Source organism: Crocuta crocuta, unplaced genomic scaffold, assembly GCF_008692635.1.
Source record: "Crocuta crocuta isolate KB4526 unplaced genomic scaffold, BGI_CrCroc_1.0 scaffold31, whole genome shotgun sequence".
NCBI classification, from domain to species: Eukaryota; Metazoa; Chordata; class Mammalia; order Carnivora; family Hyaenidae; genus Crocuta; species Crocuta crocuta.
In genome coordinates, this window is record NW_027528362.1 from 34,197 (window position 1) to 54,705 (window position 20,509).

Sequence of the window (20,509 nt, forward strand, 5' to 3'; positions counted from 1 at the left end):
ACCAAGTTGGAGACACTTGAGAAAAAACACCACAGAATTTCCAAAACTGTAAGCTTAACGAAGCATAAATCGAGCCTACCCAAGTTCAAAGAGATCAGCCAATAAGTGACCTATTAATGCAAAACTCAACATCTCAGACTATCAGAACGTAGACTTGCACTGTAGCATTCATAACATCCAATCAATTTTAAGAGTCGTAAACATGCTAAAAAAAAAAAAAAACCCAAACAGGAAAATATAACCCAGAGGAAGAATGAAAGCAGTCTTTGTAATAAAAAGCAAACTACATAAATAAGAATAAAAACAAACCCACGTTGACCCAGGCATTGGATTTTTAAACATTTTATGTTCAAGGAGCTGAAGGGAAATACGTTCAAAGATTTAAAAAGAAACAGGAGTAAGCAGATTATCTACAGAAAAATCCAAACTATAACAGTTTGAACATAAAAGAAACAGTAGTCAGGTTGATCAATAAAAAACTACCTAGTCTGAAGGACAAAGAGAAAAAAATTAAAAAGAAAGAGAAAAAAATGAGAACAGATCAGAAGAGAATATTTTAGGGTCGCCTGGGTGGCTAAGTCAGTCTGACATCGATTAAGGTCATGATCTCACGGATGGTGAGTTCGAGCCCCACATCCGCCTCTAAACTGTCAGCTCAGAGCCTGAAGCCTGCTTCAGGAATCTGTGTCTCCCTCTCTCTCTCTGTCTGCCCCTCCCCTGCTTGTGCTCACATGCTCACTCGCTCTCACTCTCTCTCAAAAATAAAACAGTAAAAAAACAAAAAAGAAAAAGAAGAGGAGACTATTTTAAGATATAATGGCCTTGGGGCATCTGGGTAGCTCAGTCAGTTAAGCATCCAACTTTGGCTCACATCATGATCTCACGGTTTATGTGTTCAGGCCCCAAATTGGGCTCTGCACTGACAGCAGAGCCTGCTTGGGATTCTCTCTCTCCTCTCTCTGCTCCTCCCCCACTAGCTCTCTCTCCCTCTCTCTCTCTCTCTCTCTCAAAATAAATAAACTTTAAAAAAAGATATAATGGCCAAATATTTCTCAAGTTTTTTAAGAAAGAACCAAATTAAAGATCAAAATGCTCAGCAAATCCCAAGAGGCATAAGTACAAAGAAAATCACACCTGGGTAGCGCTCTCCTGAAAAATCAATTGCAAAATAACATGTCAAAGCCTGCCAGAGAAAACAGAAACATGGAGGAAACAAAGACACAAATGAGGAGTGACATCTTGTCAGAAACAAGGGAGGCCAGGTGACAATGACCGCAACATACTGAAAGGGATAAAAGAGTGTCAATCAGAATATAATATCCAGCCAGCATATCCTTCAGCAACAAGGGAGAAAAACATTTTCAGATAAACCAAAACTGAGAATTCACCACTTGCAGACCTACTCTTAAGAAAGGCTGAAGGATTTTTTTCCAGGCGGAAAAGAAATCCTACCAAATGGAAACCTGGCGGTAAAGAAAGGCAGTAGGAATGGCAATTAGATAAATAAAAGCCAAAGTTCCTTTCCTTCTTTCCTTCTTTTAAATTCTGAACAAATGAATATTTAAAGCATAAGTAACAACACTGCGTGGTGGTGAAGGTTAATTAATTACAACTCAATTTGAAATGTCAACAAAGCTAAGGAGAGACTTCAAAGGTCAGGATGCAGAAACTTCATGACTAAAGGGAAAAATGGACAACCTCTCACAGTTGAGATGGTTTAATCTCTCGCTCTCATTGTCTCCATTCAAAAACAACATGATTATTTATATAGATATCCCAAGAAATCTACCCAAAAATTTATAATTAAATGCGGCTGAGCAAAGTCTCAGGACAACAATTACAACAACAACAACAACACACACACACACACACACACACACACAGTTGTACTTCTATATAAAATAAAGTGAAAAGTTAAAATTAAAAATATCATTTATAATACCAAAAGAAACCATAAAATACTAAGGAATAAATTAAGTGAAGGATCTGAAAGACCTCAATACTGACAACTATAAGATACGGATAAGAGAAGTTAAAGAACAGCTAAATCAAGAGATATACTGGGGCGCCTGGGCAGCCCAGTCGGTTAAGCATCCAACTTCGGCTCAGGTCATGATCTCAGGTTCATGAGTTGGAGCCCCAGCCAGGCTCTGCTTGGAGCCTACTTGAGATTCCGTGTCTCCCTCATTCTCTTCCCCTCCCCTGCTCAAGCTCTGTCCTCTTCTTTCTCTCCCAGAAATAAATAATAAACATTTTTTAAAAGTATTTAAAGAGATATACCACACTCATGTTTTGGAAACTAATATACAGATGCACATTCTCTCTAAATGATCTACAAAATTTGATATAATCCCAACGTATATCCAAATAGCATCTTTTGTAGAAATTGACAGTGTGACTCTAAAATCTCTATGAAAACACAAGACTTAGAATAACCAATGTAACCAAAATAGAATAAGTTGGGGACTTACACTATTTGATTTCAAGATGTATTAGAAAACTATGATAATCAAGAGAATCTCATTTTGGAGAAAGAATAGACCTATAAATCAACAGAACAGAATAAGAATCCAGAAACAGACTGACCGATAAATGGTCATTTAATCTTGGACAAAGTCTCCAGTTTAATTCAAAGGCAAAAGGGTAATTTTTTCAATAAATTGTGCAGAAACTAAATATATCAAAACTGAATAAAATTCAACCCCTACCTCACAATGTATATAAAAATTAATACACTATGAATGTAAACCAAAATCTAAATCTAAAACTATAAAACACCCCGAATAAAACATAGACAAAAGTTTCTCAGAATATAAGCAGCAATAAGCATAAAAAAAACTGATAAACGACTTCATCCAAAACATTCCATTCCTCAAGAGATTATTAAGTAAATAAAAAAGCAAGCCACAGATTCAAAGAAAATGTTTGCAATTTATGTATCTGGCAAACAACTAGAATCCTGCATATACAGAATTTGCACAATTTATTAAGACAAAAACCCCACTATAAATGGGCAAACATTGCACAGACACTTCACAGAGAAGATTCACGAACAGCAAAGCAGCACATAAAAAGATACTGAGCATATCATTACTCCTCAGTGAAGACCAAAACCATGAGCTACTATTTTACATACCCTTGAATAACTAAAATTAAAAATACTGATTATACCAAGTCTCGGTAAGGATACACTGCTCTTCCTTGCAAATCACGACATTAACAAATTGCCCCTAGCGATGAACTTTTCACAAAATGCACGGGTCCAACTCAAGTTCATATCCAAGGAGAAAAATGGATGGGGGAGATGTGTTTAAAAGATTGAAAGTGCTGGGGCGCCTGGGTGGCTCAGTCAGTTAGATGTCTGACTTCAGCTCAGGTCATGATCTCACAGTTTGTGAGTTCAAGCCCCACATTGGGCTCTGTGCTGACAGCTCAGAGCTTGGAGTCTGCTTCAGAGTGTGAGTGTGTGTGTGTGTGTGTGTGTGTGTGTGTGTGTGTGTGTGTGAAATAAGCATTTAAAAAACTTTTTTAAGATTTTAAAGAGTTAAACAATGTAAGGTGCATTACTATTTCATTCTAATTTTGTCAGAAGATTACAAATTCAAAGAGACATTCCAACCAAATGTGCTCTATTTCCATTAACAGTGAAGTGTCACTGTGACAGTACTCTCAAGATGCTAGCCCCTAGACATTTTCAGAAAGAAAACATAACCACAGACTAATAGGCAAAATACTGGATTAAAAATATGAAATCGCTGTTTATTAAACCCTCAACAGTCGAATATCTGCAATCTCATATTATCCAGCCTGAATATAAAGCAACGCAGAATGTCTCCACTGAAATAATTAGCTTTACATAAAAACAAAACAGGGGCGCCTGGGTGGCTCAGTCAGTTGGGCGGCCGACTTCAGCTCAGGTCATGATCTCGCGTTTCATGGGTTCAAGCCCCACATCGGGCTCTGTGCTGACAGCCAGCTCAGAGCCTGGAGCCTGTTTCAGATTCTGTGTTTCCCTCTCTCTCTGGCCCTCCCCTGCTCAAACTGTCTCTCTCTCTCTCTCTCTCTCTCTCAGAAATAAATAAAACATTCAAAAATTAAAACAAAACAAAACAACAAAGAACTCTGGACATGACACCATGTGGCTGATATGCCGATGGACTTTCCACGGTGTACAGAGTAAAGGCAGAGGGCAGTGGAAAGTGGGGGAGGTGGCCCATTGCATTCTCACAGTCCGTACACTCTGAGCCATAGTTTTCTTGTTTTTAACTCCAGCTCCATTTCTTGCAGACATTGCTCAGGAGAAGTCAGCAGGCTGACTCTGCACTGGCTGAGCCCCTTCTACTTCCTTCTCAGCGTCTATAATAAAATATGTCTGATGTCCTAACTGCTGACCTTAAAATACAACTGAGCTGGAGAAGGGTCTAGAAAGGAGAGGTAAAATGGTCAAGGGAAGAGAATCTTAAGAGAAAAGATCAGAAGGAAAGGGAAGAGTCCAATGAGAAAGGCTACGTGATCTATATGGTATAGATACAAGAAGCATGCCTTTTTCTCCAAGTTACAGAATTCTAACAATACAAGTACACCACTTAAATGACTAAAAATACACTTGAAGTAAAATTATTTCTATACACAGGAGACTGCTCTACAGAAGTCACTCCCTTGAGGTGCACTGCATCAATGTCAGGAGTCCACTCTCCTTATTTATGGTAGGTGTGTGCTAGAAAGTCACCGTGACCATGAATTAGTGAATACTAACTCCTCCTAGGGAAAATACAGACTTGGGTTCCTGCCAGCCCTTGATAACATCTTTATCGTCAATACACACATAACCTTATGTTGTGTGTTTCTGTTTAATGACACCGTATTTACTATCCATTGTTGACTCATTAACATTGGACACCAGCCAAAAGCATGACTCATACCTGAACCAAGATTATCTAAGACAGGCATTTTCTCTGTGGTGTGTGCCACATTTTCCCCACAGGCACATCACAGCCTTCATGTGCTCTGGAACACTAGAACGCACTCCCACACTCTGTGTGGGACCATGGAAAATAGCAAAATCACCAAGAAAAAGCACAAAAGTGCAGAAAGCAGGCACTAAATATAAATAGACTGTTTACAACAAGGACACGTTTGCAGTATGACAGCTGAGACAAGAAGCCACATCACCTAGCTTGACCCCAGCTGGAAGTACGTACATCAAGTGATTCAAAATTTTAGCAACTTTGTGCCGGCCCACAAATGACCGTGAAAGAGCTTTAAGTACCGATTTGGGGGTTACAAATAAATTTTAGCAAGTAGGCAAATTTGCAAATTACAGGGTCGTGAATAATGAGGATTGACTGCATATAAATTCTTGCAAGACAGGTCCGCAATAGAGGATAAAGGGAAACGAGGGTATCTCTGCAGGGAACCAGTTCATCCTAGAAGTTCACACGAAGAAAAATATTATCTCACAAATCATCCTTTGGGGGAACTAAAGAGAGTAAAGACAGACAAGGCTTTGGCCACAAGAGGAAATATGGTCAAACTGATCCAATTCTGCAAGAAGTCTCACCAGGAAGCAAGTAGCAGAACACAGCGTCCATGAACCCCAAAAGTGACAGCTCTGGCTCTGCCTGACATTCACAGCAAACCAACCACCACCAGGGACACAGAGTCAGGAAACTCTGAGCCAATTAGGCTAAAGATCTCCAGTAAAAACCTCCGTGCCATATGCATTTTGCAATACAAGAAAACGTCTGCACCACACGCCAAGACTGTCTTGATTACTGAGATGGCCATCCTGCCCATCCTGCCCACCCCAGGACTAGAGACCTATGACATTCAGGCTCCCGTCCACCCGGCCTGAGGCCAAGGTCAGGCTGGCAAATGGGAGATCCATTCCAACTACTGACGGGGCTGGAGATCGTCCTCTGATCCGCGTGCACCTCGCCTGAAGGTACCATCTTCCCCCAGCCTGACACCTACCCTCCTGTGTTCTGAGCTGAGGAAGAAGCCCCTTGGTATTTGAAGCTGGACTTGTCCTGCTTTTCTGTGTCTTGGCCAAGAACAAAGACAGTAAGTAAACCTCTGGCCCCACCGCAGAGGTAAGAGCAACCCACACTGGGAATAGGCCTCGTGACTAGAGGGGACTTTCTAAAATGATGAAGTATAATGTTCAAAACACCACCCAGGTGAGGAACCTGTGTTCTTCAAGCCAATTTGGTGACTTTACAAAAACACCGGCTGTGTTGCACAATCTCATAATTTGCTAAAATGTTCTGAAAACTTGCCCTAAAAGTTTGAGGAAACCCAACAGACCACCATGGGCTGTTTCTACACACCACCAACCTGAAACACAAATCCAAGCAAAATGTCATAGTTCATAAAAACTTTTCTTCATTTAGTTCTCAAGTTTAAGAGAAAAATCAATGGGGCTATTATCCAAAATCTATAAGAAACTCACCAAATTCCACACCCAAAAAACAAACAATCCAGTGAAGAAATGGGCAGAAGATATGAACAGACACTTCTCCAAAGAGGACATCCAGATGGCCAACAGACACATGAAACGATGCTCAGCATCCCTCCTCATCAGGGAAATACAAATCAAAACCACACTGAGATACCACCTCACGCCAGTCAGAGTGGCTAAAATGAGCAAATCAGAGAACTCTAGATGCTGGCGAGGATGTGGAGAAACGGGCACCCTCCTACACTGTTGGTGGGAATGTAAACTGGTACAGCCCCTCTGGAAAACAGTGTGGAGGTTCCTCAGGAAACTAACAATAGAACTCCCCTATGACCCAGCAATAGCACTGCTAGGAATTTACCCAAGGGATACAGAAATGCTGATGCATAGGAGCACATGTACCCCAATGTTCATAGCAGCACTCTCAACAATAGCCAAATCATGGAAAGAGCCTAAGTGTCCATCAACTGATGAATGGATCAAGAAGATGTGGTTTATCTATACCATGGAATACTACATGGCAATGAGAAACAATGAAATCTGGCCATGTGTAGCAACATGGATGGACCTTGAGGGCATTATGCTGAGCAAAATAAGTCAGGCAGAGAAGGACAGATACCATATGTTTGCACATATAGGAGAATTAGGAGGAACTTAACGGAGGACCATGGGGGTGAAGAAGGGGAAAAATAGTGGGGGAGAGGGAGGCTGGCAAACCATGAGAGGCTCTTGCATGCTGAGAACAAACTGAGGGCTGATGGGGGTGGGGGGGAGGGGAAGGGGGGTGATGGGCATGGAGGAGGGTACTTGTGGGGATGAGCACGGGGTGTTATATGGAAACCAACTTGACAATAAACTATTAAAAAAAAAAAAGAAAAATCAATGATCAAGTGGGAATGTAAAATGATGCAGCTACCATGGAAAAGAGTAGGGCAGTTCCTCAGAAAGATTAAACACAAATTTACCACGTAGCCCAGCAATTCCATGTTTGGGAATGTACCCAAAAGAACTGCAAGTACAGACTCGAAGAGGTATTTGTACACCCATGTTCACAGCAGCATTATCACAATCACCAAGAGATGGAGACAAATCTCCCAAATGCCCACTGACGGATGAATGGGGAAACAAAGAATGGTACGTCCATACAACAGAATAGTATTCAGCCTTAAAAAGGAGTTAAACTCTGACAACATGGATAAACCTGAAGACATTACGCTATCTGACATAAGTCAGACACAGGATGACAAATACTGCACGAAGCCACTTACAGGAGGTACCCAGAGCTGGGGAATTCAGAGACAGGAAGTAAAAAGGTGATGGCTGTGGGGGAGGGGGCTGGGGCATGCAGTGTTTAGTCTGTACAGAACTTCAGTCTGGGAAGATACGCTCTGGAGATAAACAGAAGGGCCACCTGCACAACAGCGTGAATGTACTTAATGTCACTGAACAGTATACTTAGAGAGTTAAAATGGAGAAAAAAAAAAAGAGTTAAAATGGTAAATTTTATGTTATGCATATTTTGCCACAATCAATGCCTGTTCCGGAGATCGTACAACTCTTGATTTTGGGGTTGTGAGCTTGAGTCCCCGCTGGGTGTTGAAATTGCTTAAAATTAAAATCATAAAAAATAATAATAACCCTCAATGTTCATAAAGAGTAATTTTACCAAAGCTGTGCAAAGGTAAACTAATGACAAGTCATTTTTATATATCATACATCCCTCAGCGCCATTCACTACGACAAACCACAGCCATTCCTGGGATGACACCCAAGCCAGCGTTCTCCCAGGAGGTAGGGCCTGAGCATAAGGCACACATGTTCGCAGAGGGCTTTCAGAGCTGTGCAAAGCCAGCTTCTGCCTTAAGGACTCAGCCCACCTGTGATGCAGAAGTGTCCTATTTCTTCAACCAGCAGGATTCTAGACACAAGGCAGTGCAGGAGGAAATCGGTCTTTCCCACCCTTCTGGAATTTCAGGTTACGCCTATGGTTTAACCCTCTTTGCAAGGGGACAATCCTTTAAGGAAAATCAAGCCAGCAAACGAACACCTCTGAGAGATGTTTACATCCAAGTGAGCAAATGCACCAGATCAGATCGGATTTCCCAAAGGCAATCTTCCAAACATTAGTGGGAAGAGGAAGAAAAACAGGTGAACCACAACTAACCTGTGCAGCAAAGAGCTTTGTCCGACTGAATCGTCACCTCAAACCTGACTTCCATGTTGAAGGTTTTCACAGTAGAGCCTAATGGAATTTCCTATTTATTTACGGGAGTGAAGCCTGACCTAGAAAAACAAAAGTCTAGCTAATCTACAGAGAGATGGGACTATTCTTCTCCTAAGTGGTAAACGGACTACAATGAAGTAGTGAGGAGGAGGAGGGCGGGGAGGAGGAGGAGGAGAAAGACAGCAACGAAAGACCCCTTGACTAGAGCGTCTGAGCACTGCTACCATTTCCACATCACAGGAGAGGAACCGGACATTACGTGTCATAACACAGACAGTATGAATGAAGCCTCCGGGGTTCACACAATTCTAAGATTTATAAGACTCTGCTCAAAGTAAGATGTGGAGAAGACATCTTGCATTTTGCCAAGAAAAGTATTCACAAGAAACAGAAACTGTAGATAAGCAACTAGGTATAAAAGAAGCAATATTTTTTAAATGTTTATTTATTTATTTTGAGAGACGGAGAGTGATCGGGGGAGGGACAGAGGAAGAGGGACAGAGGGAATTCCAAGCAGGCTCCATGCTCAGCACAGAGCCCCGCATGGGGCTTAATCTCAAAACCAAACGTGAGACCATGACCTGAGCAGAAATCAAGAGTCGGATGCTTCACTGGCTGAGCAACCCAGATGCCTCCAAGAAGCAATATTTTAAATTTAAGTTGTTTGGTTTAATCTCTCATAAGGATTTAATAAAAATTGTATACGTTGGAATGGGAAAAGATAGTTGCAAATGACATATCAGATAAAGGGTTAATATCCAGAATCTATAAGGAACTCACCAAACTACACGCCCGAAAAACAAACAACCCAGTGAAGAAATGGGCAGAAGATATGAACAGACACTTCTCCAAAGAGGACATCCAGATGGCCAACAGACACATGAAACGATGCTCAGCATCCCTCCTCATCAGGGAAATACAAATCAAAACCACACTGAGATACCACCTCACGCCAGTCAGAGTGGCTAAAATGAGCAAATCAGAGAACTCTAGATGCTGGCGAGGATGTGGAGAAACGGGCACCCTCCTACACTGTTGGTGGGAATGTAAACTGGTGCAGCCCCTCTGGAAAACAGTGTGGAGGTTCCTCAGGAAACTAACAATAGAACTCCCGTATGACCCAGCAATAGCACTGCTAGGAATTTACCCAAGGGATACAGAAATGCTGATGCATAGGAGCACATGTACCCCAATGTTCATAGCAGCACTCTCCACAATAGCTAAAACATGGAAAGAGCCTAAGTGTCCATCAACAGATGAATGGATCAAGAAGATGTGGTTTATCTATACCATGGAATACTACATGGCAATGAGAAACAATGAAATCTGGCCATGTGTAGCAACATGGATGAACCTTGAGGGTGTTATGCTGAGTGAAATAAGTCAGGCAGAGAAGGACAAATATCATATGTTTGCACGTATAGGAGGATTAGGAGGAACTTGACGGAGGAACAAGGGGGAGAAGAAGGGGGGAAATGGTGGGGGAAAGGGAGAGAGGCAAACCATGAGAGACTCTTGAATGCTGACAAAAACTGAGGACTGATGGATGTGGGGGGGAGGAGGGATGGGCATGGAGGAGGACACTTGTGGGGATGAGCACTGAGTGTTATGTGGAAACTAATTTGACAATAAACTATTTGTAAAAAAATAAAAAATAAATAAAAAAATAAATTGTATACATTGGAGGACCTGGCTGGCTCAGTGGGAAGAATATGAGATTCTTGATCCCAGGGTTCGAGTCCCATGTTGGGTGTAGAGATTACTAAAAAAATAATAATAAACTTTAAAAAAACAGTATATATTTAGGGCGTACAATGTCATACTTTGATATCGATATACATTGGGAAAAGAGTACTATAGTCAAGCTAACCAACATATGCATCACTTCACAGTTATCCTGTGTGTGTGTGGCGGGAACCCTTAAGATCTACTGTCTTAGCAAATCTCAAGTATGCAGTACAGTTAAAATGAGGTGTTTGTATTTTTATTTTTTATATTTATTTTTGAGAGAATGCAAGCGGGGGAGGGGCAGAGAGAAGAGGTCAGAGGATCTGAAGTGGGCTCTGCGCGGACTGGCTGACAGCAGCAAGCCCGATGTGAGGCTCGAACTCACCAACTGCAAGATCATGGCCTGACCTAAGCTGAAGTCCGATGCTGATGCTCCACAGACTGAGCCACCCAGGTGTCCCTGTGGTTTTGGTTTTAATGCAAACGGCCCAAGGCAAAGAGGTATCCTGGGGATCAAGTTTGTACAAAGGCCTTGAGCTCTCTCTGGTCACTGGTACGTCTGTGGCAGCTCCCCTGATAAAACACCTGAAATCCTCGCTCCCCTCATCAGAGTTAAGATCAGCATAAACTCGGGCGCCTGGGTGGCTCAGTCAGTTGAGCGTCTGACGTCGGATCAGGTCATGATCTCACGGCTTGTGGGTTTGAGCCCCATGTCGCGCTCTGTGCTGACAGGTAGCTCAGTCTGGAGTCTGCTTCAGATTCTGTATCTCCCTCTCTCTCTGACTCTCCCCTGCTCATATTCTCTCATTCTCTCTCTCTCTCTCTCTCTCTCAGAAATAAAACATTAAAAAAAATAAAGATCAGCATAAACTATGAGAGAATTTGATGCCATTTTCTCAATACAAAAACAGTGAACACATCAAATCGGGTCTTGTCACTAAAACTGCTACCCTGCACACTAAAGGAGAAGAAAATACTGCAGAAAATAAGAACTTGAATTGAAAGCAACAGAGTAGATGCAACGGTAAGTTCTCTCCAAAATTACTAGAAACAATGTAAAATTTAAAACTTCATTCCAAACATCTAACAATTTTCTTGAGTACTTTTAAAAACCACCGCAACTAGGGAACACAGTGAATGTGCTTGGCACGGAGTCTATGTTTATGTTTTTCTTTAACACACTTAGCCTGAACATGATTAAATCGTTCATTTAAAAAATTACAATTATTCTCCTTCTCAAATAGAATCTTTTCTCTTAGCTTCAATTTTATAGCTCCAACTTCACAGAAGGTCCCTCGTAAAATACAGTTCTGATGTAAATAAAAGGCTTTTTTTATAGTTTATTTATTTTTGGGACACAGAGAGAGAGTGTGAGCTGGGGAGGTGGGGAGAGAGAGAGACACAGAATCCAAAGCAGGCTCCAGGCTCTGAGGTGTCGGCACAGAACCCGACACGGGGCTCAAACCCACGAACTGCCAGATCATGACCTGAGCCACAGTCAGACGCTTAACTGACTGAGCCACTCAGATGCCCCAATAAAAGTTTTAATGAACAGCATTTCCATACATACAACTAAGAGATTTAGGGCATGAAAACACTGGAAATTTTTCATGCCTAAATCAATTTGATATTTATTTTTGATACTTTTTAATGAGATTCTTTTTAATTAATTAAGATACTTTTTAATTAGACTTCATTACAAATAGAGCATTTTGCAACAGCCTGCAGCCAAATGTTATCAAAGGCAGTCCTAATCTGATCTCGACAGAAAAACTTTCATTATATATCAGTGAAGTCCACTTAAAGACAAAAAATATATATATATTAGCTTGACAAATACCAAGCTTCTCTGGTAAAGTTTAAATGATTCTCTTTACAAAATGTTTAATTTACCAAGTTTCCCAAAATGTGGCTCCCCCACACACACACCCCGAGAGAAAGAGAGCGAGTGGCGGAGGCGCAGAGGAAGAAGGAGAGAATCCTAAGCAGGCTCTGCACTGGAGCCCGACGTGAGGCTTGATCTCACGACCACAGTCCTGACCTGAAATCAAGAGTCAGGCGCTTGACCCTGAGGCGCCCAGGCATCCCCTCCCCCCCTACCCCCCCACCAAGATGCTTCTGATGCTCAGGGTGAGTACACACATTGATACCAAAGGACACTCACTTTCCGATAAATCATATGGCACATGGCAACTCTGAGCCTCATGCCGGCGCACTGGACGTGGTAGAAGTACAGGTGATGCAGTATGGCCAGCACGAGCGTGCAGGCGGCCAGCACCGCGGCGTAGACGTAGGCTTCGTGCAGAGCCACCGCATCGGCAGGATCGTGGTTTTCAAAATAACTGATAATTTTCCCCAGAAATATGGGCTGGATTACTTTGGTGCTTTCCTAAATAAAAGGGAAGAAAAAAGCCTTAATGAGAAATACAGGTCATACCAGTTTTTCTTAACACGAGCTTTGCTTTTATTACTATCATGTTCAAAAAAATAACAAAGCATTTTCACAAAGTATTACATTCATCACTAATCTCCAAGAAAAACAACTATTTTCTTCTTTATGATGAGCAGTAATAGTTTAAACCTAAGCCAAAATCCTAAGTGCAAAGGCAATGAAGCTTTAGCACGTAGTGCTTGGGGACACCGTGGATGCCCCATAAACATGACAACCAGGGCTTGAGAATGCATTTGGCAAATGATCAAGTAAGTCTTGGCCTACGATGAAGAAGGAAAAAAGTGGCAAATAAATAAATAAAAGAGTAAGGATTTGCTTCCGTGAGGCTGCCCCAGCTCACAGGCTGCCTATTTATTGCATCTCAAAGTCCCAGCCCAGAGCAAAGTCAAGAATGGCTCACTTACTGGAAGCCCACGCTTCCAACCAAACACTCTGAAGAGGGAACCCTCCGATCTTTCCCAACCCAAATTCCACGCGTCGCTAGATGCAGCGAATGGGGTCCATTCTCCAACTTGTGATGGAGGAAGGAGAACGACCAGGCTGAGAGGCCCCCAGGCTCTCAGCAGGTGGGGTTGCTTTGCACATCTCTACCCCTAGAAGCACAGCCTCCTGGAGCTGCAAGTTGAACACAACACAAGCCAAACTAAGAATCATGTCACCAATGGTTCTCTATCAGCCCTACATGGCAGGTGCTGGTTGTGACGAATTTTTACCATCATCTATTTTACTCCCCGAGGCAAAAAATTAAAACTCTACACCAATGAGGGAGGAAGCACGGGGCTTCCCTCCTGAGACTTCGGGAAAGCAATTCTTCGCCCTAAAACTAAAAGGTAAAGTAACAGTAAAAGTCCCCTCTCCCTGACAGATGGTCACTCCACCTCACAACCTACTTCTACTTTGCTTTTAATGTTTATTTTATGTTTGAGAGAGAGAGTGGGGGAAGGGAAGAGAAGGAGGGAGACAGAGGATCCAAAGCAGGCTCTGTGTTGACAGCAGTGAGCCGAATGTGGGGCTCGAACTCTCTAACGGTGAGATGATGACCTGACCTGAAGTCAGACGCTTAACTGACTGAGCCAACCAGGTGTCCCCCTTCCATTCTTATAAGGTACTTTCCTCTGGCATCAAAGCATATCAAACACTCAATGCAAATCCACATCACCCAGTAAACACACAGGCCCTCACCATCATTTCCTCTCATACCAAAAGCTTGGAAATCTTTCAAGTACTGGACTTTGAAACAAGCATTTCCCCTTGGGCAATCTCTCCTTATTAACTCAGACAAGGCAAATAACCAACAGGTTTTCTGTCTGTCCTGAGTGAGCAACCCATGGCGCAAAAGGGCAGTGGAACCCAACAAAAACAAAACTAAAATGCGTTTTCTTCCCAACCAATTAGTACCTTCAGGATATTGACAGAAAGATGTTCCCATCCATCACACGGCTGTGACATTAAACCCCAGCACTGCACACACATGCACACACATGTTCCCAGCGTTCGCCTTGCCTTTCGCGACAGCATGGCAGTTCCCTGCTACAATGAAACACTGTTTATTAAAGAAGACGATCAGATCTCAAGAACACAAAGGCTCACTGTTATGTTTCCAGCATGTCCAATCATTCATCCCAAGAAGCATTAAGAGTCTAAGAAAGCAACCCAAATACACTCGGCCATAGAACAGACCGTATAGGAGATTATGGAGATGAAAATCTGGAGGCTTACACAGGGGAAGCAAAATCTCCAGACGGTACCTTGGGCAGTCCCAGCCCCACGGGCAACATACATCCCGGAGCCAGCCACCAGAAGCCCAGGGGTAAACACCTGCCTTCCAAACGTTCCTAAAACTTGGGATCGTGTCTGGGAGTCAGTGCTGTCACTTCCTCGGCTCTCCATTTGAGTCTAACATGGGTGTGGATAAAGGAAAATATAATCAGAGTCACCCATCAGAGAGAAAACGGACAGATGCAACAAATCCAGTGAAAAGAGCATAAAAGCAGGTCACTACCCTCTAAGCATCTGGATTTTTCTGGCAGTACTTAATAATCCAGTCAACAAATAGGCTCACTACTGAGCAAGGTCAGCTTGTGGCCCATGCCTTCCCACACATCTGTCCTCTCTTGATCCCCACCCTCAAAAACTTAAGAAATAAAACTGGGAAAATATATATTATCAAACTTGAAACTAACCATATAAAAACTTTCCAGATAGCAGGAGCAAAGTCAAAAATTGCTTCAGCAAAGGCACCTGGGTGGCTCAGTCAGTTAAGCGTCTGATTTCGGCTCAGGTCAGGATTTCATGGTTTGTGGGTTCGAGCTCCGCATCAGGTTCTGTGCTTAAGGCTCAGAGCCTGGAGCCTGCTTCGAAGTCTGTGTCATCCTCTCTCTGACCCTCCCCCACTCATGCTCTGTCTCTCTCTCTCTCTCTCTCAAAAATAAACATTAAAAAAATTAGTTTTAATTGCTTAAGCAAACACTCCCATCTTTGACAGTAATCCATGCTCAGCAAAGACTCTTCCTACAAACCAACTGAGAATAGTCTTTATCATTCCTTCATGAGAATTCTTCCTAATTGTGAAAACATAAGGGATTTTTTACTTATTTATTATTTTGAGAAAGAACGAGTGTGAGTGGAGGAGGTACAGAAAGAGAGGGGGGACAGAGGATCCGAAGCAGGCTCTGTGTTGATGATAAGAACGAGCCTGATGTGGGGCTTGAATTCACAAACCGCGAGATCACGACCTGAGCCAAAGTCAGACGCTCAACCAACTAAGCCACCCAGGCATCCCCATAAAGGATTTTCAGAAGAGCCCAATACGATACCACAACACCCTAAAGTTCAAGGTTCTACCAGACTTTCAGAGTCTTTGAAGGTGTTTCTAAATGGAGTATTTGCCATTCAGCTCCCATAAAGCACCTGACATTTGAGCCCCACTTTTTGCTTCTTAGGATAACTTGTTACACGGCTAGATGCCAAAACTTCCCCAGTGGGCATTTCCTCCACCAGACTACCCCATGTGTTTTAAACATTTCTTGCCCAACTCCACCATCCCTGACCCATGAGAAAAAAGAAAACACAGGAAATAGAAATGAGCTCTCAAAGAAAAAATGCTTGAGTGAAACATAACAGCAAAAAACTGAGAGTGTTTATAACAGCACTTCCCAACTTCCCACTTGCCCTTATTAAAGAGCAACTCGCCAACTACTGGCCATAGCTTGCTTGGCCACTGCTTGGGAACAGATCTGCCATTTCCAAATAAGCCTATTTTTGCTGATAAAATAACTGGCAGTTTTATTTTTAAGGTTAACTGAAGAAAATCCCTGAATGAAGACAGGAGGAATGAGAATACCACCATTTGGCACCCTCTAGTAAATTACTGGGATCTGAGCTATGATCAGGAACAGCGCTCCTAACATCACCCACACGATTATAAAGACAAGATGTGATGGACCTTATTAGCGACGCAGACCACCAGATCTATGAAGTAAATCTGCCAAGGAGAAAAAAGAAAGAAAAATGGGGTCAGATCAAGCTTCTAGATCTAACCACCAATTTCAGGGTCCAGAGGAACCTATTAAGTGTCACAGGAGGGCAAGTAATAGACCAAATCCAGACTGTGGGAAGTCTACGGTTTCAAGTATTCGACTTGAAAATAAAAAGAAAATTGTAATGAGAGGGGACAGAAAGGAACCCACACCACCTCTATCAACCAAATGCACCTGATCTGGATACCGATTCAAACTGCGAGAGAAAAAAAGACATAGCAATGTGAGCACTGGCTAGACAATGATGCTATCTAGTATTCGTGCTAATGTTTATACAGAATAATGACATTAGGTTATCTCAAGGAAAGAGTCGTAGCTTGAAAAGATACATACTAAAATCTTTATAGATGAAATGATATAGTACTTGGGAACTGCATGACAGGGAGTAGAGTTTCGATGGAAGACCGGTGATGAGTTGATAACCCACTGAAACTGGCTTAGGGTGACATGCAGGCTTAATCTGCAGGGGAGGAAAAACCACATTCCCTCCATCCTTCTGAGCTCCTGGCTGAGATCCTCTGTAACAGAAAAGAGAGTAACAGGAGAGAACAAACAGAAGCTTATTAACAGGTATACCTGCAGTATACACGGAAGCACCCAAGAAAAACTGAGTAACTCTCGGACAGGCCAGAGCTGCCACCATGCAGGAGGGGCTGACAGGAAAAGCAAGCTAAACAAGAATAAGACAGGGTGTGCAGATTTAAGTCGTCTTAAAGACTTCTCCATTGAGGGGCACCTGGGTGGCTCAGTCTGTTGAGTGTCTGACTTCACCTCACATCATGATCTCACAGTTCACAGGTTCGAGCTCCCCATCAGGCTCTGCACTGGTGGTGTAAAGCCTGCTTGGGATTCTCTCTCTCCCTCTCTCTACCCCTTCCCTACTTGTGCTCACATTCTCTCTCTGAATGAATGAATGAATGAATGAACGAACGAATGAATAAACGAACAAACTTAAAAAAAAAATTTCTCCATTGATAAGATTGTCTTGTGATTCCGAGCCAGCCCTGTCTTCTGGCACAAAGCAGGAGACACCCTTACAAATGTAGATTTCCTTTATAAATGTAATTGTCTGTTACAGAAGGGTAACTTCTACTCTGTCTTCAGGGCTTCTCCTGGGTCTGATGCTTCTCAAGAGTATCTGTATGCCAAAGAGGCATATTCTGGGGTGGCACATTCTGCTACCCTTCAATTGTATTCTGTGTTTGCATTTTTGAAGTGTTCTTAAAGCTACAGGGAACAGAAAGTGTATGAAGCAGTTGACAGAGGAGCACAGAACTGTTGTCACGAAAAAAACAAAACAAAACACCACACACCTACCTACTCTTGGCTCTCTGACCCCTCGAGAGAGGCAGGAGAAGGCGCCAGGACAGAACGCAAAGAGCACCGGCTTGGCAATCAGAACGCTTTGCTTCAGAACCCAGGTCAGCCATTTGCACATCACATGACCGTAAGTCCATCCATGCCCTCCTGCACCTCTGTATCCCAATGCACAGAAATACGTGCCTTGTCTACTTCAGAGGAATCCAGGCACAAAGAGATGAGATATAACTACTCAAAGTGCCCTAATACCAGCATAAACGTTAAGTATAAACTAAGATCACCTTTATTACAGAGGAGTCCTGGGAAGAGACCTATTCTATCCTTCTTGTTATTTTTTTTTTTTTTTTGAAAGAGAGCATGCACTAGTGCGAGCATACACGCAAGCAGAAGAGGGGCAGAAAGAGAGTGAGGAGAATCCTAGGCAGGCTCCATGTTGTCAGCACAGAGCCTGATGCGGGGCTTGAACTGACAAACTGAGATCAAGACCTGAGCCGAAGTCAGACACTCCACTGACTGAGTCACCCAGGTGCCCTGAGACCTATTCTGTTCTTAGTGGCAGAGGCTAGCCTCACACCAGCTTGGAAAATCCACTGCTGCTTACAGGCAACAACACAGAACAAAAACTCTTGAGAAAAGTTGCTCATAAAAGCCAACTTTTCCAGGGAGTTGCTAGAAGTTTCACTTCTTTATTTTTTTAATTTTTTTAACATTTATTCATTTTTGAGAGACAGAGCATGAGTGGGGGAGGGGCAGAGAGCGAGGAGACGGAGATACAGAATCCAAAGCAGGCTCCAGGCTCTGAGCTGTCAGCACAGAGCCAGACATGGGGCTGAACTCATGAACTGCGAGATCATGATCTGAGCTGACGTCAGATGTTTAACCGACTGAGCCACCCGGGCGCCCCCAGAAGCTTCCCTTCTAAGTTGATTTTTAATTTAACCATTATGAATGCAATCTTTTTAAAACAGTCACCTAGGGGTGCCTGGGTGGCTCAGTCGGTTAAACGTCCGACTTCAGCTCAGGTCATGATCTTGCAGTTTGTGAGTTCGAGCCCGACATTGGTCTCTGTGCTGACAGCTCAGAGCCTGGAGCCTGTTTTAGATTCTGTGTCTCCCTTTGTCTCTGCCTTTCCCCTGTGTGTGCATGCTCTCTCTCCCTCTGTCTCTCTCTCTCAGGCATCACCTTTGTTTGTAACTGGGGTCATCACTGTGGATACGACTAACACTACACACCCACGACCCGGCAGCGTGTACAGAGCGGGTGTGCCTGGCAGGTCTCCTGTCCACTTCCTCACCTTGTCATCGCCATGCAGTCCTTAGCGGTTATTCATGACCCACCGAGTCAGCTACCAGCAGCCACTCCTCAGCCCCATGGGTTGAGCAGAGGTGAAGGGCACTTGGAAGAAAGAGGACATAAATGCAAAGGCCCTGTGGCGCCTGGGTGGCTCAGCTGGGCAAACCTCTGACTCTCCATTTCGGCTCAGGTCATGATCTCAGGGTTTGTGAGTTCGAGCCCTGAGTCGGGCTCCAAGCTGACGGTGACAGAGCTTCTCTTCCTCTCTATCTCTCTGTTCTTCCGCTGCCCGTGCTCTCACGCTCACGTTCTCTCTCTCAAAATAAACAAACTTAAAAAAAATGTTTAGGGGCACCTGGGTGGCTCAGGTCATGATCTCGCATTAGTGAGTTCCAGCCCCACGTCAGGCTCTGTGCTGACAGCTCAGAGCCTGGGGCCTGCTTCAGATTCTAGTCTCCTTCTCTCCCTGCCCTTCCCCTGCTCACGCTGTCTCTGTCTCTCAAAAATAAAAATAAACATTTAAAAAAACATGTTTAAAAAAGTACATGCAAAGCCCCGGGAGCAGCTCTCCTGGAATCAGCCCTAAACTGCAGTACGAACCACCCTGGGGAATTCAAAGGATTCTATTTACTTCTTGCCCATCAGCTGAGTGCCGGCCTAAAGAGTCAGGCAACCGTGCGACTCCCTACAGCCTCACCCGGACCAGATACAATCAGCAAGTGGCCTTGGTCACCGGCCAACGCCGGCAGCTGCCTGGAGCGACTTCCAAGGGTCCCAGGTAGCAGACCTAAGCCCGGCCACCCTTCCTTTGTCAGGGCAAGGGCACTGGGAGGAGCTCACCGGTGACACGCGGCCACCTCACTCACACAGCACAGGCTGTGGACGGCACTGGGAGCTGGGGGGGGGGGTGGGGGGGTGGGGGGATGCCTACAGTGTGTCCCGTGGAGAGGCTCCAGGCTCCTCCTCTCTGCCCTCGGGACTCTGGGCAGGAGGAGACTTGCTCTGTCCCCACCACGTCCCCATGGAGATGCACACAGGGGCCAGGTATGCAGGGAACTCGCAGGCAGTTCCGTTCAAGTTAGCGGTGGCCTGCAAGGACGCTGCACTCAACAGCTCAGGGCTGGTGTCCAAGCCTTGACGGAGGTTCTCACGCCTTTGAAATCCAACTCTAAAGCCTCGCCCTGGCCTGCAGCGAACGCCCTGCCTGGCCCCGCTGGTGCTGCCTAGCGCAGGGGGAAGGCCCTGCCTATGCTCCAGCTGGTAACACGGCTGCTTGGAGACCGTGGGTAATCAGCAAGCCTCAAGCTTTCCGGAAGATCCTCAGGCTGAGCTCAGATCCTCCACTACCTACAACACAAAGTCCAGCAAGCAGCACAGAACTGCACAAAATAAGCTGCTTCACAGAGGGGCGCCTGGGTGGCTCAGATGGTTAAGTGTCCAACTTCTGCACAAGTCATGATCTCATGGTTTGTGGGTTCAAGACCCGCATTGGGCTC

General features: G+C 43.9%; 1 protein-coding gene across 1 annotated transcript in view; it reads right to left on the reverse strand.

Annotated features, from left to right (window-relative positions):
• LOC144223251 (ATP-binding cassette sub-family C member 4-like) overlaps window positions 1-20,509 on the reverse strand; it is a gene marked incomplete at its 3' end in the record, with an annotated part of 99,890 nt that overhangs the window by 34,125 nt on the left and 45,256 nt on the right. Inside the window, 1 exon segment of the mRNA XM_077753969.1 lies at window positions 12,574-12,798. Coding sequence (XP_077610095.1) covers window positions 12,574-12,798 — 225 coding nt within the window.